We start from the raw sequence: 27,899 nt of genomic DNA on the forward strand, positions 1-27,899 counted from the left end.
TCATGGACAAAACTTTACCACGGGAGATAATACTTGGAATCATAGATACTAATAATTAAAAACCTGTCGTTACCTGAATAAAGAATATATTATGCACAATATGACACAGATGTCAGATATAGATAATAATCAGTTTCTTATCTATATTATATCTGTGTGATATGGACACTTTCATATTTCTAGTCAGTAAACGGGTAACCTTATTCAACACTGCGAAGGTTAAAAACATATTAGAGAAACTCAACTTCAGAAAATCGTTTCGCGTAGGTTTAGCATTGGGAAAAGTGGCCCAGTGTTCCGCCTATGCTGGTTGCAGTTATATACTTATGTACGGGCCGGGAGCGTATAGTAATAATACGCACGCCCGGTCACCAATTTATATTGTGCCCCACTAACACCTAGGTCTTAAAAGTGTGGAGAAGTAGCTGGGTGTGTAATGGGGTAATAGCTCAAACAATAGTGGTCGGGATTGCCGAGATCAACACTGGCTTTTTTCATCATTAAAATTAACTCCTTTTGAGCCCCAACAAAGTTTGTGCTATTGTCACTAAAAACCTTAGCACATTTTCCTCTTCTAGCCATAAAACAACGAAATGTCGCCATGAAAGACTTACTTGAAAGATCGTCAGCCAACTCCAAATGTATGGCCTTCGTTGAGAAGCAAACAAATATAGCAATCCAAGCCTTCTTAGCAGCTACACGCCTCAAACCACTGCGAATATATATGGGTCCAGCAAAATCTACACCTGTGACAGTGAAAGGTCTAGTACACTGAACTCGGTCTCTTGGGAGTGGTGCCATAATTGGATGATTGAAACGTGGACGTGCCTTTGTACATTTGACACAATGCCATACCACTGATCTCGCGGTTACTCGACCTAGCAGTGGCCAGTAAAGACGACTAATTTCAGATAACATGAGCTGAGGTCCTACATGAAGTAGCTCGAGATGGTATGCTTCAAATATTAGCCTGGTTATTTTATGACTAGCAGGCCATACTATAGGGTGTTTTTGTCCATCGGCTATGTCTGAATTCTCGAGTCTTCCACCAACAAGTATTAACCCATCGCGCAGGAAGGGATTCAAACTACGCAACTTACTATTTCTTGGTACTTCTTGTCCCCTTTCTAGTGACGAGATCTCTTTACTGAAACACTCAGCTTGGACCATTCTTAAAATTGATTTCCTCGCTTCGTCCGAATCTGATATTGTTAGGGATTGAGGCCCATTGATTTTCTTACGCATGTACTTCGAATAGACCGTTAACCAAGCAACTCCTCGTAGCATACAATTCCATTCAGAGTAGTGTTCTAATATACTATTCAACGGTTTGATCACTAATAGCACTAGCTTCACTTTGCGTACTTCGGGTAGCTCATCATCATGGGTTATCGGATTCAAGATCCAATCCTTCTCATCACTTTCCAACCAGGTAGGTCCGTTCCACCACAATCTTGCCGTTAACAGTTCCCGTGGTCTTAAACCTCTTGAAAGGATATCTGCTGGGTTTTCCTGCGTGCCTATATGGTTCCACTGGCTGACCTCTGTAATATCCATAATTTGAGCTACTCGATTGGCAACATAGATTTTTAGCCGGCTGCTTTGGCTATTCAACCACCCTAAAACTATAGTTGAATCCGTCCATAGTTTGAACTGATGAATATTGATTTGCCATGAATCAGCGACCCGTTGAGCCAATTCAGTTAATAACAAGGCACCATTCAATTCAAGTCGTGGTATTGTATTTTCTTTTAACGGGGCCACTCGAGTTTTTGCACAAAGAAGTCTGGAATGCCATTTTCCATCGCTGCTCTGAGAACGAATGTAGATACAGGCCGCATACGCTTCTTCGGATGCGTCACAAAACCGTGTACATCTATGATATCAGTTCGTTCAGGTATGGCCTTTCTGGGAATGGATAAATATTTCAGTCGCTCCAGATCTTCGTAAAATTTACCCCATCTTTCCTGTATGTTTAACGGAAGCCTTGCATCCCAATCTATCTTCATGGACCAGAGCTGTTGTAGAAATATTTTTCCCTTCACTAGAACCGGTGACAGGAAACCGAGTGGATCAAAAATTCTGTTTAGGTCTGAGAGTATAGCTCTTTTTGTCAATGTACCTTCCATGGATCTTGATACGATTTCAAATTGAAATAGGTCGGCAATTGGTTTCCACTGCAGTCCCAATGACTTGACAGTGTCATCGTCTCCGATATCCAACACAAACAAGGGATCGTTAACACACTTAGACATGTTTTGCAGTACAAACTCGGAATTGGAACACCATTTCCTTAACGGTAGCTTTGCTGAATCTAGCACTGTGCTTACTTCTCTTTGTAATTGACAGCAGTCATCCTCGGTGTCGGCTCCCGTCATTAAATCATCCATATAGAAATCTTCGGCAATCACTTTTGAAGCGCACGGGAATTGCTTTTCGACACTTTTCGCGAGTTCTATTAGACAATAGGTAGATAGAAATGAAGCAGGAGTCATTCCGTATGTTACTGTAGTGAGTTGATATGAACGAAGTTATTCCTTAGGACTGGATCTCCAAACAATTCTTTGTAGGTCCCAGTCTTCTCTTGCGATTTTGATTTGCCGAAACATTTTCTCTATATCAGAAGTTAAGACAAATTGATGCTTACGGAAGCGAACAAGTATAGAAAATAAATCTTGCTGAACAGTAGGACCGCATTTCAGAACGTCGTTAAGAGAGACACCAGATGCGCTCTTGGCGGAAGCATCGAAAACCACTCGAACCTTTGTCGTTAAACTTGATGCCTTTATTACTGAATGGTGCGGCAGATAGAAGTGATTCTGCGTTTGAACTGAATTTTCCAGTACTTCAACCATATGCCCCATCTTAATATATTCATTCATAAATCGTATGTATTCGTTCTTCAGGTGTTCGTCATGCTGCAATCTTTTCTCTACATTTAAGAATCGTGCGATCGCCATAGGTAAGGTTTCGCCTATTTCACTGATTGTCTCCTTGATGGGAAGTCGTACAACAAAACGCCGTTCCTCATCACGTATTGTGTGTTGCTTAAAATGTTGCACTGTTTCTAGCTCTTCTTGATTTCTCTTATTCGCCCTTGATGTTCGACCATAGCTTGTATCCTCAACGATTCCGAGAACCTTCCAATCCTCCTCTATCGTCTGTCCAATTGACAAAAGTGTTGGTGTTTGGCGTTTAGGCAGTTCTCCCGTTACAAGCCATCCAAAGTTACTCTCATAAAGCGTGACTGAACCTATATTCAATGGTATTTTTGTTGTTCCCAAAATGTCGAAGAACGAGCCACCTCCAATAAGTAGGTCAACACTTTGAGGACGGTGAAAGTCTGGATCAGCCAAGTTTGAAGACACTGTACCTGGTATTTTTCATCCATCTGCAGGCTCTGGACAGGACGCTAGATTCCCCACGATATTAGGCAATACATAACAAGAAATCTTGATACTAAAATCACAAGTTCTGGATTCGATTTTTAACTCACTGCACGACCTTGCCTTTAAACGATTGTCTCCAATACCACTTATTGGCAATGAAGACTTCTTACATGCTAGCTGCAGTAAGTTTGCATATCTCTTTGAAACGAAGTTGACTTGAGAGCCACTATCCAAGCTGGCTCTGCACTGTCGATGTCCACCATTTTTGTCCTGAACCATGACTAATGCTGTAGCAAGAAATACGTGTGAATTTTCTGCGGTGGTATTCACTGGTACTGGTGCAGATACTACGACTCCGGAGGTAGATAGCTGCTGACTTATATCAGGTTGCTTATTTATATCAGGTTGCTTATTTTCAAGCTGCTCCTTCTCTGGTATTTGTTGCTGCCTTTCTTGATGTAATAACGAATGATGTTTGCGGTTGCACGTCCGAAAACTATAAGTGGATCTGCAAACATTTGCCATATGCCCAGGAGTCAAACAGTTGAAACACATTCGTTTTTCCTGAACAAATGAGAGACGTGTGTTTATAGTAGCGGCCTTGAACTTCTCGTAGTGATACAATTTATGAGCATCAGTGCAGTATTTACAGGATACTGTATTGGATGATGCCACTAAAGATCGCTTTGTCTCAGGAAATACATTTTTGGCATTGCTCTTTTTTGCTGTTTCACCGGCCAATGTAGTTCTGATATCTCTTATTGGTCCAGAAGTTGCTTCGGAAGACTCGAAAGCTATACATCGACTGGCTAAAAAATTGCTCAAGGTCACAATACTTAGGAAGTTGAGTGTTGTGTTGTCTTAGTTGCCAGCCATGACTAGTAGCAGAATCCAAACGACTGACGATTATCGTTACTAGCCACGCATCCCAGTGCTCCGTTAGGTGCAGGAGACCAGCTGTTCTTCCCGTGACCGATTTTTCTTAATTACCTAATCTATAATATTTAAACTGTTGCGGCGGCAACAACTTATATATACCTACTAATTATATTATATTATGCTATAGAAAATGTCTGTACGCAGTGTAATATTATCATTCCATATTTGTTTACCCTTTGTATGTCCAATGGTCTTGTGCTCTGCTGTGCAGTAGGTTACAAGTGGGTCACTTTAATGGATGGTGTTAATATCATTGTATAAGAAAAACGATTCTGAGCGAAAACGGTCAGTCAGCCTATGATATTACCAAGTATATTTGATGATATTATTGTGAATAAAGTAATTTATATATAACCTATTTACGTGGAGCCTTGTTTTAAATTTTCAATACTTAGCCATAAAAGTTAAACATTTTATACATTTTTAACTACCTACAAAATAATTTATAAATTATAAATTTGATAAATGTTGTCAAAATTTGAAATTTAATTGCTTATAAAAAAAAAATTGTGCCTATGTATTTTTAATATTTTTCAACTGCTATTAGAACGATATATCAGGAGCCTTATATTAAAATTCCACGCTTTTCACCCATCAAATAAAATTTTAATGATATTTATAGAAAAAAAAACTAAAAAAATTGAAAACTGACAATGTCCGTAAACAGCTCAAGAAGTCAAAATATTTGGAAAATGTTATGGTGTATAGGAAATGCAATTATAAACATTCAGTCAAAATTTCATGTTCCTACGGTGATTTGTTTTAGAGTTACACCAAAAACCAAAATCGATTTTCTCGAAAACAGATTTTGCGTAAAAATTCCCGTTTTTCCTTAATTTTTCTTTTGTTTTTCACGTCGCTTTTGAAAACTACTGGGAAACTTTTACTTTTGACCAAAGTACCAACTAGATTCACTTTCCTATCAGAAAAGTTACTGTTGAAGAAAATCCAAGAACTTTTACTGTCCTAAAAGGTGATGACAGACACAAAAATAAAAAAAAAAACACACATCATTGTAAAATCAATACATTCATCGCTTCGCTCAGATACTAATAATTAAAATTAAATGGCAAACACACTGGCTCGAAAAAACTCTAAATTAAGGAAAATTAAAAACTCCATCTGTGGATGGCCAAACTCCCTCAATTCGCTCTAACTGCAGTGTTGGGATTAGATAAGTACTTCTTTATCTAGATAAAAAAAGATGTTTTTTATTTTAATACCTACTATAAAATCTAACTTTTGAGAGTACAGCTTAGATACTACTTAGGACTTCAATATTATATAAACACCGGCTATATGTTTAAATTAATATTAGCAGTGAACATTATTATTAAAAGGACGTCGCACCCGCATGTGTCTTCTCCGTCTTTCACACGTATACGACATGGCATATTTTTGTTCGCTAGTTTCGATAGGGTGCTGTCATTTTTGATTTTAGAGTGAATTGACCTATTATCAAACTTTTAGGTAACAACATTATCTGTGCCCTCTCGTTGGTTTTTTACGATATTTTAATTTTTAAATGAATTATCAGTATGTACAATATCAATGTTTGAAAATGCTCATAACTCACTTAAAAATTAAAATATCGTAAAAAACCAATGAGAGGGCACGGACAATGTTGTTACCTAAACGTTTGATAATAGGTCAATTCACTCTAAAAAGTCTAAAATCAAAAATAACAGCAGCCTATTGAAACTAGCGAACGAAAATTTGCTATAACGTACGTGTGTAAGACGGAGACAACACAGGCGGGTGCGACGTCCTCTTAATCAATACCTGACTAAGGTATAACTGAAAAAACATTTTCAAAATTAGGTATAAATATCAACAAAAAACTATTTTAAACAACTCGTCATAGTAAACTTTAATTATTATGAACCTTTACAACAGTTTTAGTAGGTATGCATTTAAATCGTTTTTAGTAGATATACAATAATTATAATTATTATTGTTATTATGTAAAGTAGTATGTAAACCTAACCTATCTGATAAATAATAATTGTATAAAGATTTATATTGTTTCGATTACTTAATTAAATTAAAAATTCAAGCCCATTGCAGTTGGTTGACACAGTTGACCCGTATCGGTACAACACACGTCGGAAATAGGAAAACACAATTAAATACGCGGTAGGTATATAGCTTACTCTACCCAAAAATAAGTTATAAATTAAATCATTATAATCATTTTTCCACTAATTTACTGTTGACGAGTCACCAACACAAGATAACAATGAAATGTAGGCATATTTGAGCACTAAGCTGGGCCCCTAACGAAAATATCAATAATAAACAATGGGTATATAATATTATTATGGAAATCCGATTTTTTTACTGAGACGACGACAATTCAAATATAAAGTATTAATTATTAAAAAAAAAAAAATAAATTGACAGTAAAAAGTGTATTTCATTCTTTTGTATAGAGACAAATTTATCTAGATCAGCTTAATCTTTTGTAGACCACGGACCCCTGATGAAAGATTTCTAGAAATCGCGGAACCCCTTACCAATTTTTTTTCGAATTCCTTTTTTTTTACAAAACATCTCGTGTTATCATAAACAAAATTATAATAATTATTTTATATAACAAATTACATAAGTAGACATAACAAAACGTGCACATTTATAATTATTTTATTACGATTATTTTTTTTATAAAAATGGGTAATATAAAACCATAATTGAGTACGATCGATCATCTGCACTTAGTGGCAGTAAATATAAGACTGTCGGGACTACAGTGCTGTACGCATGTAAATTTCGTATTAATAAATTTCGTCGAAAAACTGATTATACTTAATAAACATTAATAATACAATTATTTGGTGTAGAATCTACATATTATTATATTTATTATGAAAAAAAAATAATAATAATCCAACAATATTGTAATAATGCATTCATGTCACTTATTGACGTATGTTATGTGTTAAGGCTGCCGTGGACCCCCAGCCGCTCGGCGGCTACGTGGCTCGGCGACTGCGGCGATCCGTGGTGCCGACCAATATCGGTCCCTCGCCGGAACGGCGACGGCGGACAAATCTTCCGCTAATCGCTTGACGATGATGGCCCGTGGTTCCACGCGAGTAGCGCGAACGCGAAATTAGTATAATATTCACGTACTTTTCCGTGGCAAACACTCTCGATCACGCGGAGGGTAACAAAACACGCGCACGGCGTTAATAGACGCGAGCGGAAGCTCGATGTGAGCTTGACGTCGGACGTCAATCACGACGGACCCGACGGACAAACAGGCGTGGTCACACGCGAATTTTTATTTTACTCGATGTAAATAGATACGTATTGCGACAACGATAATAAAGCGAAAACGTACTTCAGTAATAGGTACTAGGTATCGATCGTGGCCGCTGATAACAGCTCGGGCACACTTGCACCTTGCGTTCACACGAGGTTTTACGACACACGGGAACGATAGCGCGGACGTTGCGCTACGTTCAGCCGTTGGAAAAAGACAAACGCCACAAAGTTCGCGACGGCCGATGGCCCGCTCGTCGGCCGTTGACGGCGGCGCGGTAACTCCAGAGGGGGAACGCGTCGCGCGGAGCTTCGACATCTCGCGCGACTTAGAGCGTCCAGGATTTTGGCGGCGACCCCGTTCCACGGTCGAACATGAATATAATTTATAACTAATAGTTGGCCATATAGGTGTGTATTATCAAGATTATAATAATGTTCATTTTTAAACACAGAATTAAAAAAAAATTATTTTTGCTATTGAGATCTAAATCTACTAAAAAAAGTATTCGAAAAATATTTAGAATACTTAGGAATATTATTATCACTTTTTTTTAATTATTTGGAATATGTACTTGAAATACTTTTAAAAACTGTTTTACCCAAGTCTGAAAAATTCTATAATTACTTAATATTAATTGTTATAGTTATATTGTCAATTATAATTTATTAGTTATTACTATTAGGTTTGTATACAATAAAGTATTAATTTTGTTAGAGCCTTGAGATTAAAAAGAAAAATATTAAAACAAATAATAAAAAATTAACTTTTTTGATCAAATTAATTATAATATACACATTAATTTAAAAAAAAAAAAATAAACACAACATTAAAATCATAACATGGTACATTGCTAAGTTTTTGTAAATTTTGCTACTTTTTTATTAGTCATATTATCTTTCTTTAATTCTTTACATCCGAGTTGTGCTTGTAAGAAAACTGCCTCATCCTCATATTAATATAATATCTAATACTAAATGCAATTATTTGTTCGCTGTGTTCAAAGCAAGGGAAATATAAAGTATTATTCTTCAACAAATCTGCTAAGATAAATTCACACACATCAGCCATCATACAATATTTACAAAATAAATTTTCTATTTTACAAATAAAATTAAAAAAATATTTGTTTGGGTGTAATAAAAATCTTCTAGATTTCATGTTTTTAAGACGAGCAACTGGTTCAAATGAAACATTAGACTGTATTATTGCTGAACGACAAACTGCACATTTACTGTAGCGTAAAACTTGCTTGCATAAATATCCAGTTACATAATAAATTACACAGTCAACTACTGGTGCCAAAAAACTATCATGATCACTATTTTCAACTATAGTCCAGTAATCTTGTTCAATGGCAAAATTTAATTTTACACGAATGGTTTCCAACACTGATTTTTTTTCTGGATTCTTATATATATTTTGATACTATCCAAGCTAATTAAACTTTTGGATGGTTCGTTGTTCTCAACAATACAGTTTCCAGTTTTTGGAGGTTTTAATACACTATACACTGATAACATTTTATACAGTTTCAAAAATGTTGGTGTAGCTGGATGATCGTTAGCACCACCTGCCTGGCGAACTGTACCAAAGAATCTCTAAAAATATAAATTGTAACAATTAAATATTTTAGATTCTGAGCGGTTTTCTCTGAGCGGGATTCTTACTTCTGCTGAATCTTGGTATATTTTGCCAGTGAGAACATAATTCATATTATACTTCTCCTTTCAATAACAGCAAATTTGAATTGAAGAAGTCAGAGTTATTCTCAATCCTCCAGCTGTGTTGCTTGTTAGAAAGTGTACAGGATTTATGAATTTATCAACAACTCGTTGTTCCAAATCATCCAACCACTTCAGAGTAAATTGTAAGACCTGAATGTTAAAAATTTTAAAAACACACATTGTAAATTCAATACTCACAATCCAAAAGTAAATAGTGGTTACAAGCAGTAAGCAAGCTTTTATAGGTTTTAATACAGAAAAAAAATTCAAGATTTTAACTATCAGTTAACTTCCCACTTCCATAAGTACTTGAGTAGAAATTAAAATAAAGTTTGGAAATATAGAACGGACTGGTCCTTCTTGTAATCTAGGTATTTGATACAAAGCCTACCACACATTAAAATTGCAATAATTAAATATTTATTTTAAATTAAAATAGGTACCTAGATAGGTTAAAATAAAATAAAAATAAATAAAACTCTTATAATAGATAAATTTAACAATACAATTTATTTCCACGAGCAATAAATAATATGCATTAAAAATCCTAGGTTATTTTTAATACTATATTAAGCAATAGGTAATTGATTGGTTATAAGAATATTTAAAGATCTAAATCAATCACAAAAGTTGAATCCTGATACTCATTAGTATTTAGTTATAGAGTTAAATTAATAATTAAGTATAAGATCATTTTTTTTTATCAGTTATATACTAATAGCTAATAAAAAAAAAAAAAAGATCATTTTTAATTACAAATTTACAAACCTCTGCAAGTACTTTTCCCGTTTTTATCCGTCATAATTTTCTTACGTATTATGTCTGATTATCTGAAGCGTAGTTCACAAACCAATTGTTTCGGTTTGATTACAAATTCCTTCCTGGGTATAGCTTTTGTCCATTGAGGAAGTCTGATTGTATATTTAGGGACAGTAAAAAAGTGGCGTTTTTGAGTGCAAGAGTCATATCCCGAAGTACACGCCGGAACAATACAACGATGCCCGGGCATGTTGAAAAATTAAATACTATAGTGACTAGTCTATAAGCTAAATACTATATTACTAAACAATATGTCATCAATATCAATATATTCCAGAAGTCTATAAGAAATAATATTCGTCATTGGACAATACACAACATAGCCGTCGACGTAATTTTTATACATACATTTGTTTCATGTTATTCTTATTCTAAATAAATCAATTTTTTATTGGTGTTCTGTAATTATTTCAGTTGTGGCACTTTCATCTTGAATATGCTTATTGCGAAATAGTAATAAAAAAAAAACTTAATTTAATTAATGAAAAATTAAAAACACCATTCCTAGTAATCCATGACAGTAGTTACAGCTCTCAAAAATTTTATTTGGGTTGAGTGTAGAAAAACTGGAAATTAGAATCGTATATATTTTCGAATAAAAAATAACTTAGTTTCCAGCTTTTTTTGGGTTTTTTTTTATGAATCTCGATAAAATTTTATTTGTCGAATAAAAAATTTATTACAAGGATCTTAATGTATTGTTACAATGACATTTGAAAGATATTAAAAATCCATAGTCACAATTTTTCTTTTATAAGCATTTAAAGTTCAAATTTTGACAAAAAGCGTAAAAATCAAGAAAATGTGCAAATTATTTTGAATATGAAATTTCTAAAAATTTTTATTTTTAAATCTAAGATTTTCAAATGTAATACAAGATTTTTTATAAGGTTATCTAGATTTATTAAAATAAAAATATTTATAGCCTCAGCCTTTTTAGTCAAAACAAATTGATAAATAAATAATTATATCTTAATATCTTAATAACAAGACCCCAAACAACGAAATCCGCTCTCTGGTTTCGGAGATCTATCTTACTAAATGAAAATGAAAATGGTTTTTTGTGGGGCTGTTCACATCGACATTTTTCTGTATTCAAATTGTTATACCGCTTGTGTGTGATATCTGTTAATAAATTTCTAAAAATTAAAAATCAAGAAAGTTTACATGCCGATCCCTGACTAGGTTATTCTGTAACTAAAAAATCGCAAAACTAGGTCAAAACATGGTCTTTATTTTATAGTTACCTATTTTATGTTCAAAATTGGAGGAAATTACATATTAAATAACCAAGAATAACGATTTTATTTTTTTTTTATTTTATAATTTTTATTCAACTTACCTGCTACCGTATTAATAATGAGTAATAACTAATAACAATATAAATATAATATAAAATATCCACGCTGACAAACCATCACCGCTCAGAATCGTTTTTCGTATACAATGATATATCATTAAGTTCAAATTTTATACCACTATACGGGCGAATGTAAGTTCCTACACGAGATATGGCAGGTAAAAATCATGCCTGGGTGTACATACATAAGTCCCCACACAAAATAAATTACACCCGTACGTAAGTTCCCACACGAAAACATATTATAATAATAAAAATAATGGCACCTTCGGTACAATACCGTTACAACTCGAAATTCCTATTGCTAAACTGCCACAACCTCATTTTCCTTTGTCTGATTGAGATTTAAATAATTAGATTAATATAAAAAATTATAATCTTAAGGTATTATGGACAACTTCAAAGTATTAAAACTAAAGATTTAAAAGTAACCAATTTAATTTTCTCATAACTATGTTTTTTGAGTTGTGGCGGTCTTGTACCAAGGGTGCGAATTATATTTGTTGTCATGGTGTGTTTCTTATAACATTTATAATTATTATAGACTATAAGAACTTTTCCCTTTTCACTTAACATGTAATAAATAATTACGTCCATTTTTATAAATTGTAATATAAACTGTTTACTCTATGTTAACTCTGTTAGTAATGAACGAGTACTGAAATCAATAAAATGGACTGTCCATACTAATATTATAGCCAATAGGTAATAAAGATAACTCTAGATAGAATGAAATGCAATAAATTTTATCGCCATGTGGGAAAATACATATTGTTATATTTTTGTTCGTCTAGCTTCAGAAAAATTATTGATTCACAGATATCGATTTTGTTTCTTAACTAAGCATAAAAATAATAACACAGTATGACTATATTGGCTATATTGTTAAGTGTTTGAACAAATAACCCACTTACCCAACACTAACCAAACTTACCCACCTTTTTTCTATATGAGATAAAGAAATCTAATTTCTATGAATACATTTGTTTCATGTCATACTGATTTTAAATAAATCAATATTTAATTGCTTTCTTCCTTTCTTGCAATAATATCAGTTGTGGTATTTTAATTTTGAATATGTTTATTGTGAAATAACTATAAAAAAATTTAATATAATTAATAAGAAATTAAAAAACACGATTCCTAGTTGATTGGGCCGGGCACGTACAAAAATAGTCCGTGGTGACCGGTCACCAGATGCTTCGCACGCACTCTGTACACACCGACCGACCTGTGCTATGATGTGTATTTATGTATAGCACTCAACAGAAAGTGGACAGGGTCGCCGAGCATCGTTCTACACCATAAATTATAACATTGCAATTTTGTACTTGGTTAATAAACATTCATCAAAACATAGTACATCACGTATTTTCTGCGTCGATGTATATTTCGACGTCGGCTGGGACGTAACAATTGTTTCACTTACATATCGTGTGCACACACACAAAAAAAAATTGTTTCATAGGTTAAGAAATGAAACTTAAGGGTGAGAATATTGTTGATAGGTTTTTATTTTAAAGCTATTTTATTGTGCTTTCAACTCTCGTACTCACCAGTTCATGGGCACATTGTATAATATCTATAATTGTGTGATTGGACATATATTTGAATATAGTAAGGCCTCAGCCTTTTTAGTCAAAACAAATTGATAAATAAATAATTATATCTTAATATCTTAAAATATCCATAACTTGTTTTAAAAATAAAATACAAATAAATGCTTACTGCTTCTCTATAAGGTTCCTTAAAAAATATTTTTCTCTTTAATTTTGATTTTAATATTATATCATATCACTTTAATATTAAAGCTAACAATACAAAATTGGATCAACTGTACTCCTCACATTTGCATGTTGCTCGTTGAAAGAATATCAAATGTTGTAAAAATATAAATTTCAAACGCTCATAAAAATTTAATTTGACTTTCTTTAAGACATTTTTTTTTTTTGAGAAAAGTTGTTTAACCTATGAGGAATCTTAAATTTAAAAAGAAAAAATTTTTTTGTTCTTTAATGAAATAATTATTAAAGATATAATTCTGAAAATCCTTACTGCACTTCCCCTAACCAATGTGAATGTAACAAGACCCCAAACAACGAAAGCCGCTCTCTGGTTTCGGAGATCTATCTTACTAAATGAAAATGAAAATGGTTTTTTGTGGGGCTGTTCACATCGACATTTTTCTGTATTCAAATTGTTACACCGCTTGTGTGTGATATCTGTTAATTAATTTCTAAAAATTAAAAATGAAGAAAGTTTACATGCCGAACCCTGACTTGGCAAGCTTTTTTTCTAAATTAGATAAAGAAATCTAATTTTTATACATACATTTATTTCATGTAATTCCGATTCTAAAGAAATACATTTTTTATTGGTTTTTTTGCATTTACTTCAGTGATGCCAGTTTAATTTTGTATATTATAGTTATTGTAAAATAGTAATAAAAAAAAGGTGGTTAAGTGGATGTCGCTCTGCTGCACAAGTGTGTCACTGAAATGGATGGTGTTAAATTTGAATTCAATTATAAAATATCATTGTATAATAAAAATGATTCTGAGCGAAAATAACGGTCAGACGGCCTATTTACTATTAACTAATTATATTTGATGATATTATTGTGAATAATGTAATTTATATTTAACCTATTTACATGGAATCTTGTTTTAAATTTTCAATCCTTTGCTGTAAAAGTTGGACATTTTATACATTTTTAACTACAAAATAATTATTAAATTTTGTCAAAATTTGAACTTAAAATGCTTTTAAAAAAAAAATTGCCTATGTGTTTTTATTATTTTTTGTGCTATCATAACAATATATCAGGAGCCTTGCATTAAATTTTCACGCTTTTTTACTCAACAAATTAAATTTTATTGATATTTATAGAAAAAAAACTAATAAAATTGAAAACTGACAATGTCTGTAAACAGCTCCAGAAGTGTCAAAAAATTGTCAACATTTTATGATGTATAGAAAATGCTAATATAAACATTCAGCAAAAATGTTCATGTATCTGTAGTCTAGATTCGTTCTTGAATAACAATAAAATAAAAAAATCGTTACATGAGAAAACGAAAAATTAAAAGTGAAAAAATAATTACATATCATTGTAAAATCAATACATTCACCGTTTCACTCAGAATCTAAAATTTAATTTAATTAATAATAAATTAAAAACATGATTCCTATTTCCTAGTAACGCATGACAGTTGTTACAGCTCTGAAATATTTTGTTTTGGTCAAGGGTAGAATCTCTGGAATCGTATGTATATATATATATATATATTCAATTTTCGAATAAAAAGAGGTATACATTTGTATGAATTTTTAACTCAAAATAATTTTCAAATTTTAGTGATTTTTACGAAATTTGTCAAAATTCCAACTTCAGACACTCATAAAAATCTATTGTGGAATTATGCTGGACTTTTTTTTATCATCTACCAAGTAAAACTTACGAGGAACGTTGTAGGCGTATTACATTCTCGAGTTATTGGACCGAACGAAAAAAATTTTATCGACCATTAAGAAAAATATGTCTATATTAACAGCTCAACATGAATCAAAATAACTTGAAAATGTTATGGTTTTAAATTCCTTTATAAACAATCAACGAAAATTGCACGTATCTTGGTACAGCAATTTATTTTAGAGTACTGCCACCAGAGGCGAGCGAGGCATTTGCCTTGGGCGCCTGATGCTGGGGGGCGCAAAAATATTAAATGATTAACTTAAGAAAAATTATTAATTATTGTATAATACTGATACGTAAACGTTATATTATATATTCAATATAAAATGTATTTCTTCATTGATTACTCGTTTCTCGTTTATTACTTTACAATTATTGAATTATTATTATTATTATAATTTTCTAATTTGTTATTGGTAGTATTTATTATGTTATCTTTATGAGTTATGACTTTATTTTCATTTCGCCCGAAATAACAGAATACGTATATTAACCACACATATATGACCACCATTTACTAACACTAGACTAAGAAGAAAATGTAAAACAAAAGAAATTATATACTTATATAAAAAAAAAATGTACTGATATCTAATAACTATTATATTACTAACCAAATGTATCACTATTTTATAACCAATTTATCACTATTTTATGTATCAATGTATTATAACCAATGTATCACTATTGTAAAACTATTGTAATAACTACATACTATGGAAATGTTAACGATTTATGTTTAAGCTTTTTAACATAAAGTATTTTTTTAGAAGGGAGGTGCTACGCACCCACGTATTAAGTAGTCATATATTAACTGTGTACTGCGCGCCGCACGTTTCTAATAATATTTGACACTATAACTAATAAGGCAATTAGTATAGTATAACATGCGGAGGTCGTTTCAAAATCGTAGAGAAAACAATTGAACTATAGAAGGTGTCGTCACACGGATCTTTCCTGGAAAGCCAATACCCATACGAAAGATACGAGTCGACCAGCATACCAAATAGTTCGGGTCTCGAAATCTGTCTCATGAGCTTTGTACCTTTGATATTGTTTCTTAAGTAAACATAACAATAATGTGTTATAGTATGACTATTGGCTATAATATTGTGAAGTGTTTGATCAAATAAAATTTGAATTTTTTGTTAATATTAATATTATTATAATAATTATTACTTATTTTATATGATTACATCTATACAAATAAATAATAATGTATGAACCATACATATTAAATTGTGGACTATATTCAATCGCGAGTGACCCAGCATACCAAATTCGAGAGCCGGACTCTGTCTCATGACTGAGCTTAGCCACTACTACAACCACCCACTCCAAAGGACACAATCATTTATATAGAAGCCCAGGACAAGAGCTCTTCAGACGGTTAGGGACATTCAGAGTCAGGTCGTAACACCACTCACAGTTTATATTCTATCTTAAAGAGTCGTGACACCACTCTTTTACACCATATATTATAACATTGTAATTTTGTACTACGATAATAAACATTCATCATACCTAGTACATCACGTATTTCATTTCTGCGTTGAGGTATATATCGACGTCGGTTGGGACGTAACATGTGAAAGGAGTTTCAGTAAACTTAAATTGATAAAAACATACTTAAGATCTACAATGGTTAAGGAGAGATTGTCAAGCATGGCCATACTTTCTATAGAAACATAAATCGCTAGCATATTAACTATTATTTTGAATAATTCTAATAATTTGCATATATCAAATTTATTTATTTACCATAGTATAAGAAGATAGTAATTGAATAATTAAAAATTATATACTTGTGGCTAAAAATGTTATTTCTTGTTCCTCGAAACCTAATTGCAACTTTTCAGATTATTCCGAATCGTATTGTAGTAAACCGACAGTATTACTAATATTCTAAGTACATTCTCACGATAGGACAACAACAACAAGAAGGTTAACTACATCAACGATTCCAAGAACCACGTACAATGTACGTACCTAGAGTTTGACAGCGCAATTAAAAAACATTTTGCATTTACACAAAAGTGCGAAAACAACCTATGAAAATAATCCGTGAGTGACAGTGCAATTTAAGGACTAAGTAAACGGATTATGAATATCTGCAAAACTTAATTAACTTTGTACCAATAAGTGCCAAGCATTCTCTCGGGTTGTTTGTGCAATAACAACGTCCATCTCCGGTTCCTTTCAAATATCCACCTCCTGGACTCTACCGTGTACATTTGTATCCGTATAGTTTTTATATAAATATAAGATAGAATCTATAGTAAAATTAGATTTAGTACAGAGTCTGCACTACGCACACGTTGAGTCTCGGGCAGATGCTTTTCGCTCTGTCCTCAAATTTATATATGAAATTAATTACTTTTTAAATAAATTACTTATAACTAACTTGTGTAACTTGTCGCTCTACAACCTTCTCTCCTACATTCACCATCAACGTCGACGAACTCAAAAATATAAGCGAGCAGTGAGGGATCACTACAGTATTAATAATATTAAAAGCTGTGGGTGTGTCAATCCCAAAACCCAGGGGTCACATTTCTTAAGTTCTGCTTCAGGATAAAAAAATGGCTCAGTACGGATCTGACTGTCACCTACACGAAAAACCGAAACCGATTTCACGTAATAATTCCGGAAAAGATGAAAAGCGAAGCGTTATCTCGACTACGTATCGTGCACAAAGACACAAAAAATAAAAAAGTATCACACGGAGCGTAAATTTGCTATATAAGACTGATATATCATACGAAAAAACGCCCGTGTTACTTCTTAAATCGCGGGTCGTAGAGCAGGCAGTAACCTGCGTTCACGTCTTCACGAAGTTTCGGTCTTCGGTAAAATGTAATGCCCGCCACCGACCGGCGAGAAGTACCTCCGATTGATAATCATTGTGACTTATCACTATGTACTAACTATGATAATAATAATTGTTATCAAATAAATAAAAACGTAACATTATTATTTTTTCGATTGCCGACGTTTGAAGCACTCGTGAATTGCAATTATTTGAAATTTGAACAAAAAAATACAGACCACAGTCGTGCAGAGTACTAATAGTTCTATTCATAAATATTATTACATAATCGCCATGCATAAGTGTATTGTTTTTAGTAAAACATCCGAAGTATCGCCTAGCCACATTATGTTGGTTTTAATTTGTAAGTATTATTTTCTAGTTTTACTGATTATATATCTTAATAATATCGTGTCAGTCTAATTTGCCAATTTGCTCACACCTATAGATTTCCAAAGAATGAAAATAGAAGGAAATAATGTCTAAACATGTTTGAATTAAATGATTATCCCAATTTCTATCTGACATTGTATCTGCGGATTATTTCTCAATTACTGATTGTAATCAATGATCTCAAAACATAATCCAAACCGTTTTTCTGGGATAGAGAAGAAAAATACTCTGAGCACGACTAATAAATTGCATCTATGTAAAATCATTTAACATAATTCATGAATTAGGTATTTATATATTTTTTACAAATTGAAATTTTCAGAAAATTGTGTTTCAAATGAAGGTGTCTTCGTACTGCGGTGGTAGACGACGGTGTTGTCAACAGAACCGAACAATGTCGGCGAGGGTGGAGCGTGACGTCGCTACTTGTTGCCGGTCGTTAGCAGACAAAATATTGCACAAATAAGCGAGTTGTGCATGACGGCCAGGTAAGTGTGTCCGTCAGGAGAGTCGTCACGGGAGAGAGTATTCAGGATGATGTCTCACCACTATAATATTATTATTTTTTTGTTTACCTACATTTGAATCACTAGTGAATTATTTCGCGGATTATTTCTCAATGACTGATTGTAAACAATGCTCTCAAAACATAATCCAAACCATTTGTCTCAGATAGAGAAGTAAAATAAATTTTAGTAATTTACAGCGACATTGGTACCACTCTGAGCACGACTAATAAATCGCATCCATGTAAAATCATTTAACATAATTCATGGTAATTATATATTTTTTACAACTTGACATTTCCAGAAAATTGTGTTTCGAATGAAGGTGTTGGTTGTGCTGCGCTGTGCCGCTGCGGTGGTAGACGACTGTGTTATCTCCAGAACCGAACAATGTCTGCAAGGGTAAAGCGTATCATCCAACGATGAGGTTGAAGAAATTGAAAAGACAAATAAAGAATTTGGAGACGTTACAATTGATGAATTTAATTCACCCAGAAAATCCTTAGATACTTAATAATGTCTAATTCACATACACTTATGTAAGTATATCATTCAAGTATCCAATTTTAAATGTTTGCCGAAACCGAAAGTTACTTAATAGATTATCGTTTTTAGTTCATTCAGTGGATTATACTTATATTTTCCAAACTGAAATATACGATGTACCACATACAAGGAGCTAGGAAGTTCTATTGAAGTGTAAAATCATGTTAACATTATGAACATCTAAACTTTCATATAGATACAAACTAATAAGATGTACACCTTAATTATTGATACAGGTTAATATGAATTGTTTATTTTATATATAATATCACATTTATTTATAACTTATATCTTTCAGGTCTATAGTTTATGTTAAGTTGTTTAGCAGATGACTTACACTTAACAGTTGTTTTCATGCAATTGTTATTACTAAATTTCAACGTTAATAGTAAAATTAAATCTTAATTAAAAATACTCTGTTCAAAAATTTAAATATTTACTTTCCAAATACCTACTATTAACATTGTCTCTCATACTTTATTATCATAATGTTTTTAGAGTTTACACACATATTTTGCAAATTTTGCACGACTAAGTGAACACCAATTATCTTCAATTGCACTCTAAATCATGTTTGTGAAAAAAATTATTTTCCAATGACTTATTTATAATCATAAAAAAACTTTATTTTTAAATTGTATAATAAGAGAAAAAAGTATTTAAAATCTTTATTAATTATACTATCATAATTTTCATACTTTTCGTATTTATAGTTTAATTGTAATTTAAATTATTTTAGAATTCCTCACTGGTGATCTGATTGTTGTGCATAGGCGTTCCCCAGATTTTACTTCAGATGCAGCATAGATGGCTAATTTCTAGAGAAGTAAAATACATTTTAGTAATTCACAGACACATTGGTACTACTCTGAGCACGACTAATAAATTATATCCAAGAGGTAAAATTAATTTAACATAATTCATGAATTTCAGTTGTATTTATATATTTAATACAATTTGACATTTTCAGAAAATTGTGTTTCTCCAACGATGAGTTAGAAGAAAATGAACAGACTAATAAAGAATTTGGTATCGCCAACCGCAGCAAGGGGACTGTAGATATATATTTCCTGTATTGTGGTGAAAACCTAACTTAACCATAACAACATAATATTATTTTATTATTCACCGACTTTTGAATTATTCGATTAGATATTTAAAATTTGAACAGAAAAACAGACTACATTCGTATAGAGTTGTAATCATATGTTTTAGAACAATATCATAATTCATAAGTGTATTCTTTTTAGTAAAACATCCAATATATCGCTTTGCCACATTACCTTCATTTTCATTTTCATTTTTAGTTGTACTGTTTATATTTCTTAATAATATAGGGTCAGTCTAATATGCTAATTTGTTCACAAATATAGATTTCCAAAAAACGAAAATAGAAGGAAATAATGGCGGTAATCATTTCTACAGCAACACTGGTAGTACTGCTCTGAGCACGACTAGTAAATCTTATCTAAGAAGTAAAATTTATTTAACATTATTCATGCATTTCTGTTGTGTTTATATATTTTTTAAAACTTGACATTTTCAGAATATTGTGTTTTTCCGACGATAAGTTAGAAGAAAATGATCAGACGAATAAAGGATATGGAGACCTTACAGTTGATGATTTTAATTCACCCAGAAAAGCCTTAGATACTTAATAATGTCTAATTCACACACACTTATGTAAGTTTATCACTCATGTATCCAATTTTAAATTTGTGATATTGTAACTATTGTACAAGATTTTTTGACAAACCTGGCTACACCTTTCAGAATAGTTGGCATGAGCTGTGAAAAGATATATTATATTGAAGATGTAGGCTGTTAATAAATTTGTGGTGTCCTACATATGCATACATACAAAGTATGTAGGTACATTTATTGTTCATAGTAATATTAACTATCAAATTTTATTGAATGTGTAAATTATAGGTTTACTGGTCGTCAAATACGTTCATGTTTCCCATTCATGGAATTTACTTCTCAACAAGAAAAGACAAACTTCTTTGGAAGAAGGCTAAGCAAACACTTATTACCTTCAATTGCACTCTGAATCATCTTTTTGAATAAAATTATGTGTCTAAGACTTACTTATAATTATAAGAAAACTTTATTTTTAAATTTTATAGTTTGAGGAAAAAGTATTTAAGATCTTTATTAGTTATACCATCATAGTTTTCATACTTGTCGTATTTATAGCTTAATTGTAATTTAAAATTTAGAGATATATGACTAATGTGCTGTAATTTATTGTTATACTTGTAGTAGTTTTTTGTACATACTAAATAAGAAATTTTAAGTGAGTAAGAAGAAATAAATTTGAATATAATACAAGATATGACTGTAGGCATTTAAAACAATGAGAACATTCTGTTTTTATATCTATGGATATCACAGAACTTTAAAAGTAGTCTTATGAGTTATGATCAATATGTTGCTTTAAACTTTTTAACTTAAGTTTTAAGTTTTTTATTTACATTTTATTATGATTAGAGCGTAAATTTGTATGCTTTTACATATTTGTCCTGGGTGATAGTATGATATGCTGAGTGAGCACATAATTTTTTCATGACCATAACGATTTGAACTGTGAACTTTTGGGCTGCATATTTCGACAACTAACTCATTTTTTTTGTATTGTAAATCAATTTTTTGTTGCTTTTATGCAATTGTTTCAGTTGTGGAATTTTAATTTTGAATACCTATGTTTATTGTTGACTTGTTTCGAACTGTTTACAGATTTACTCAGTTTCCAACTTTTCTCCGCTCATAATCGTTTTTCTTATACAATGATATTATATCATTGAATACAAATTTCACACCATTTGTTATAGTGACTGACTTGTAATCTACTGTATAGGAGAGCGACAGCCACTTGCCCACTTTTTATTTTTTTTTTTTTTTGTAGAAATTAAATAAAATTAGTTAAAATATGCTATGGAATGAATATCAAGTTCAAAAGCAATTGACAGGAAAATAAAATATAATATAATTTTATTGGTATTGTAATTTGAAATAATTGATTTAATATTAGTCAAATTGGTTTAGTAAAATTATATACTCTTCAGCAGGGCTAAAATTGTGTGTAGTAAGAACAGTGTTCGGGACTTCAGGACTTTGGGAGTAATGCATTAGTAATATTGTAGCTAATTGTTTTAAAACTGATTAGATTGATTCTTTTAAATGAACACCATCTTAAGTGTTTGGAAGTTCTGACACCATTATTAGAAAATTTAGATGACAATGAGAGTATTAACATGGCTAAAAAAGGTAACACAACCTTTCAAGTGATAAATATTATATTATGTATATTTAAATATTTCCATTATATAATAATTTTTTTTTTCATTTGACAAAATTTTTTAAGTGAAATTTAATATTGTAATTTTACATACCTATAATACTATATTATATAATATGTATTAAGTAATATTTTTCAGTTATGTTAAATAAAAATTAATATATTCATTCACCAATCCATTGTTTCCTTTCTGTTACTAAATTGTATACTATTGGCACTATAAAATTGTTTGTACCATTTTCTATGTGCCAAGAGTGTTGGTTCTTATTCTGAAACTAAAGGCTTTTCAATGTAACTCTTGTGGTTCCAAATGACTACATCTCTCTTGAACTGTAATACCTAACATAAAATACATAATAATTTAGTATTCATTAGTGAAAATTATAAAACAATAGTAATTAACACTAAACTGACTAAACCAACCATCGGAGCTTTCATAAATAAAACTATTGAAGCATACAGTGACAAATACACTGGACAGTAGATACGATGTACAACTTTTTGAATCAATGGATCGACTAGTGTGATAACTTGTACCAATTTTATGGGCCCAAAACTGGTTTTAAAATTTAAAATCACTTATCCAGGACCAATCTATAAGGCAATAACAATTTATACTTCAATATTTTAGTATTGACATTGTACATTTTTTTTCAAGCGCAAAACAAATATGTGTATTGTAATGTTCTCGACAGCTTGGTACCTACTATCGTAGTTCTAATAGTAGATAAGTGGCTGCCGAGATATTATAGTTGCGGGTCGCAGACAATTTGTTTGATGTTGTAGTCGTGGTTGATAATAAATAAAAAGACAGTTGTTGTTTTATTGTGAATTTTAATATATTGTTGGTAATTTTTCTAAGTCCAAAATATGCTCGTACAGAGTGGCGTGAAGGTGCTTGCACTAATGGGTGGTAGTACACGTCTGAAAACAGGCCGATTCGGGCTCCCTTATATATGAAGTTCCCCGTACCCCCTGCCTATAGATACTGTATCTCGGCTCACGGATGTGATGTGTGTGACCAGCGTTCCGGCCCACGCATTTTATCACTTCCTTATATTTCTACGTATTGCTAAAAATGCTAATCTATGATTCAATTGAATAATCATTCTACTCTTTTATATTTCTATATTGAACTTCGTCGCGTACAGCGTTGTAATTAAAATAACCATTATTTTATATTTTTATATTTGAATATTGTCGTTCACAGGACTCCCCGAGTAATTATATTATTCAGTGAGCCTGTCTTCTCATGCTAAACAGTAGGAAATCCTATTTCCGTTTCTAATATCCGATTTATGCCGAATTACAGTATAGCTAATCTATAGTATAGTATAATTACTATTATATTACAATGGTGTTGTTAAGTAGTAACTGGCTTACTACATCTCCCCCTTTAAAAGTTGATTTTTATCGTCTAAAATGAGAAAAATTAACTCAAACTTCCTCCATTAGTTCAAGCACTTTCCTATGATTACAAATTTTACATATATCAATTATTACATTACATTCAATTATCACATGTTTACATTTTATGTTTTACATTGAATACATCATTATAGTCATGTGGTACATTTTACCATATTGATTATTATTGACAAAATACAGGTTATAATCCACAATATTACAGTATACATTTTGCTTATTATCTAGGTTAGTATCTTATGTGATTTAACAATATATTCTTTTTTTTTTTTTTTGTTTTTGTTTACATCAATAATCTTATCTTAGTGTTAATATAATATGTGTAATAATATTTTAATATAACATGAATTCTTAAAATCTATTACAATATATTTTTTTTTCCGTGCAATATATATATATATGATAAAATAGTGGTGTTTACTATATTTTATTTCCATTACCATGTTAATTATGTTTTAAATAAGTTAGATTAATATATTTCTTATTCCATCACCATGTTAATTACGCCAATATGCTAATATGTTCCTAACTTTCTCTTTTTTTTTTTTTCATTCTACGTTTACGTTTGATTCTATATATATATTTTCCATTAATCGCTATATCGTTATATTTTATGCCTAGTTAACAAATATGTGTATTGTAATGTTCTCGACAGCTTGGTACCTACTATCGTAGTTCTAATAGTAGATAAGTGGCTGCCGAGATATTATAGTTGCTGGTCGCAGACAATTTGTTTGATGTTGTAGTCATGGTTGATAATAAATAAAAAGACAGTTGTTGTTTTATTGTGAATTTTAATATATTGTTGGTAATTTTTCTAAGTCCAAAATATGCTCGTACAGAGTGGCGTGAAGGTGCTTGCACTAATGGGTGGTAATATATTTCTTATTCCATCACCATGTTAATTACGCCAATATGCTAATATGTTCCTAACTTTCTCTTTTAGATTCTGAGTGAAACGATGAATGTATTGATTTTACAATGATGTGTGTTTTTTTTTTTATTTTTTTATTTTTGTGTCTGTGTACACGATAAGTAGTCGAAATAATGCTTCGATTTTCGACTTCAGTATCTTGTTCGATGGGAAAGTGAATATCGTTGGTGCATTGGGGAGGTCAAAATTTTAATTTCCCAGTAGTTTTCAAAAGCGATGTGAAAAACAAAAGAAAAATTAAGGAAAAACGGGAATTTTTACGCAAAATCGATTTTTAACAAAATCGATTTTGGTTATTGGTGTAACTCTAAAACAAATGACCGTAGATGCATGAAATTTTCACTGGTTGTTTATATTTGCATTTTCTATACACAATACAATTTTGAAAATAATTTGACTTTTTTTGAACTGTTTACGGACATTGTCAGTTTTCAGTTTTTTTAAATTTTTTTTCTATAAATATCAATAAAATTTTATTTGTTGGGTAAAAAAGCTTGAAAATTTAATAGAAGGCTCCTAGGTTATTGTTTCAAAGGCAGATGAAAAAAATTAAAAATCCTTAGTCACAGTTTTTTTTTATACACGTTTAAAGTTCAAATCTTGAAAAAATACGGAAAAATCACGAAAATTTGCAAATTATTTTGAGTTAGAAATTCATAAAAAATTTTCTTTTTAAATCTAAGATTTTAAAATCTAATACAAGATTCCTCATAAGTTTGTCTAACTTTATCAAAAAAAAAATTTCTACAAGAAAGTCAAATTAAATTTTTATGAGCGTTTTAAATTCATATTTTTACAACATTAGATATTCACTCGATTTCTCATGTACCGATTTCCTTATTTTCTTGTAATTCAAAAACGAATAACTGTAGATACATGAAAATTTCACTGAATGTTTATATTAGCATTTCCTATACACCATACAATTTTGAAAATATTTTGACACTTTTTGAGCTGTTTACGGGCATTTTCAGTTTTCAGTTTTTTTAAATTTTTTTTCTATAAATATCAATAAAATTTTATTTGTTGGGTAAAAAAGCTTGAAAATTTAATAGAAGGCTCCTAGGTTATTGTTTCAAAGGCAGATGAAAAAAATTAAAAATCCTTAGTCACAGTTTTTTTTTATACACGTTTAAAGTTCAAATCTTGAAAAAATACGGAAAAATCACGAAAATTTGCAAATTATTTTGAGTTAGAAATTCATAAAAAATTTTCTTTTTAAATCTAAGATTTTAAAATCTAATACAAGATTCCTCATAAGTTTGTCTAACTTTATCAAAAAAAAAATTTCTACAAGAAAGTCAAATTAAATTTTTATGAGCGTTTTAAATTCATATTTTTACAACATTAGATATTCACTCGATTTCTCATGTACCGATTTCCTTATTTTCTTGTAATTCAAAAACGAATAACTGTAGATACATGAAAATTTCACTGAATGTTTATATTAGCATTTCCTATACACCATACAATTTTGAAAATATTTTGACACTTTTTGAGCTGTTTACGGGCATTTTCAGTTTTCAATTTTTTTAGTTTTTTTTTCTATAAATATCAATAAAGTTTTATCTGTTGGGCCAAAAAGTGTAAAAATTTAATACAAGACTCCTGATATATTTTTACAATAGCAGTTGAAAAATATTGAAAATACATAGGCACAGTTTTTTTTTATAAGCATTTAAAGATCAAATTTGGACAGAATTTATCAAAATCTCGAAAATTATCAACCATTGTAATTAATAAATTATAAAATGTTCAGTTTTTATAGCTAAGGATTGAAAATTTAAAACAAGATTCCGTGTAAATAGATAATTCGGTTACCAAAAAATCTAAAAAATACACAAGCACAGTTTATTTGTATAGTCATTTTAAGTTCAAATTAGGACGAAATTACATAAAAACCTAGAATAACTATTTTAGTTATTTTGTTGTGATTGTATAATATTATTCGTGGGCACTTGAAACTTCTAATTTGTAATATTTTCATCGATATATTATGATGATAGTATCACGGTTTGTTGTTGATGTATAACGCGTTATATGTACCTAATGGATATTGTGATATGATTAATTTGGAATTTATTATAGGTCAATTTTTTTTTTAATACCATAGATAAGTGTATAATATGTCTTATACCTAGACTGACATATCGTCTCCACTCAGAATCGTTTTTCTTATACAATGATATATCATTGAATTCAAATTTAATACCATCCATTATACAGTACCTAACCCACCCACTTGTCTTAGTGTTAATATAATATGTGTAATAATATTTTAATATAACATGAATTCTTAAAATCTATTACAATATATTTTTTTTTCCGTGCAATATATATATATATATGATAAAATAGTGGTGTTTACTATATTTTATTTCCATTACCATGTTAATTATGTTTTAAATAAGTTAGATTAATATATTTCTTATTCCATCACCATGTTAATTACGCCAATATATGCTAATATGTTCCTAACTTTCTCTTTTTTTTTTTTTCATTCTACGTTTACGTTTGATTCTATATATATATTTTCCATTAATCGCTATATCGTTATATTTTATGCCTAGTTAATATTACTATCCCTATACTGTAATTAGATTGTATCTTTTTACTACAGGTCCAGACCAACAATAAACTATTGTATTCAAGTTTTATTACATGATCAAGACTAGTATTAAATCGATTCTATTCTATTCTATTTTCGTAATGATCTCATCTTGCTAATTGAACCCGTGTCGTATGAAATATTACGCACTTGACCTACATTTATTTCCTGCGTCATTTCAGATATATTTAATATGCTTATTGTAGTTTTGTTGTTTTTGACTGTATTGTAAATATTCGCGCAATATACGCCCGGTATTAATTCTTGTTTATTAATTAAAATATTTTTATTATTCATTTCTGTATCGGGTATATCGATTTGTACTATTGTCTCTGAGCGCGGTTTTAATGTAAAACAGATATCACTATCGCTTCCGGTTTTATTATTATTTATTGTTAGCGTG

General features: G+C 30.9%; 2 protein-coding genes, 2 long non-coding RNA genes and 1 pseudogene across 4 annotated transcripts; 2 read left to right on the forward strand and 3 right to left on the reverse strand.

Moving 5' to 3' along the window:
* Positions 1 to 405: 405 nt before the first annotated feature.
* On the reverse strand, positions 406 to 1,557 carry LOC132950122 (uncharacterized). Its single transcript, XM_061021395.1, has one exon. It carries the CDS (start codon positions 1,555 to 1,557, stop codon positions 406 to 408), a length of 1,152 nt encoding a protein of 383 aa, XP_060877378.1.
* Positions 1,558 to 2,531: 974 nt separating this feature from the next.
* LOC132950195 (uncharacterized) lies at positions 2,532 to 4,265 on the reverse strand. The gene is made up of 3 exons (XM_061021524.1): positions 4,259 to 4,265; positions 3,497 to 4,198; positions 2,532 to 3,343 (listed from the first exon to the last, which is right to left on the reverse strand). The coding sequence occupies exons 1-3, from the start codon at positions 4,263 to 4,265 to the stop codon at positions 2,532 to 2,534; spliced, it is 1,521 nt and encodes a 506-aa protein (XP_060877507.1).
* A 4,181-nt stretch (positions 4,266 to 8,446) lies between these two features.
* On the reverse strand, positions 8,447 to 9,116 carry LOC132935080 (uncharacterized; annotated as a pseudogene).
* A 9,143-nt stretch (positions 9,117 to 18,259) lies between these two features.
* LOC132935081 (uncharacterized) lies at positions 18,260 to 20,311 on the forward strand. The gene is made up of 6 exons (XR_009663156.1): positions 18,260 to 18,432; positions 18,499 to 18,664; positions 18,987 to 19,221; positions 19,298 to 19,464; positions 19,968 to 20,127; positions 20,199 to 20,311. It is a non-coding gene; the product is annotated as an uncharacterized LOC132935081 (long non-coding RNA).
* Positions 20,312 to 20,507: 196 nt separating this feature from the next.
* On the forward strand, positions 20,508 to 21,497 carry LOC132935082 (uncharacterized). Its single transcript, XR_009663157.1, has 4 exons — positions 20,508 to 20,703; positions 20,775 to 20,911; positions 21,002 to 21,092; positions 21,161 to 21,497. It is a non-coding gene; the product is annotated as an uncharacterized LOC132935082 (long non-coding RNA).
* The last annotated feature ends 6,402 nt before the right edge of the window (positions 21,498 to 27,899 follow it).

This window comes from Metopolophium dirhodum, chromosome 1, assembly GCF_019925205.1.
Source record: "Metopolophium dirhodum isolate CAU chromosome 1, ASM1992520v1, whole genome shotgun sequence".
Taxonomy (NCBI): Eukaryota; Metazoa; Arthropoda; class Insecta; order Hemiptera; family Aphididae; genus Metopolophium; species Metopolophium dirhodum.

Excerpts from the sequence above, each read along its gene's own strand:
- LOC132950122 (XM_061021395.1), bottom strand. The coding sequence starts at position 1,557 with ATGGATATTACAGAGGTCAGCCAGTGGAACCATATAGGCACGCAGGAA.
- LOC132950195 (XM_061021524.1), bottom strand. Across the intron at positions 3,344-3,496 it reads TTTAAAGGCAAGGTCGTGCA|ACTTTCACCGTCCTCAAAGT; the intron begins GTGAGTTAAAAA and ends TGGCTGATCCAG.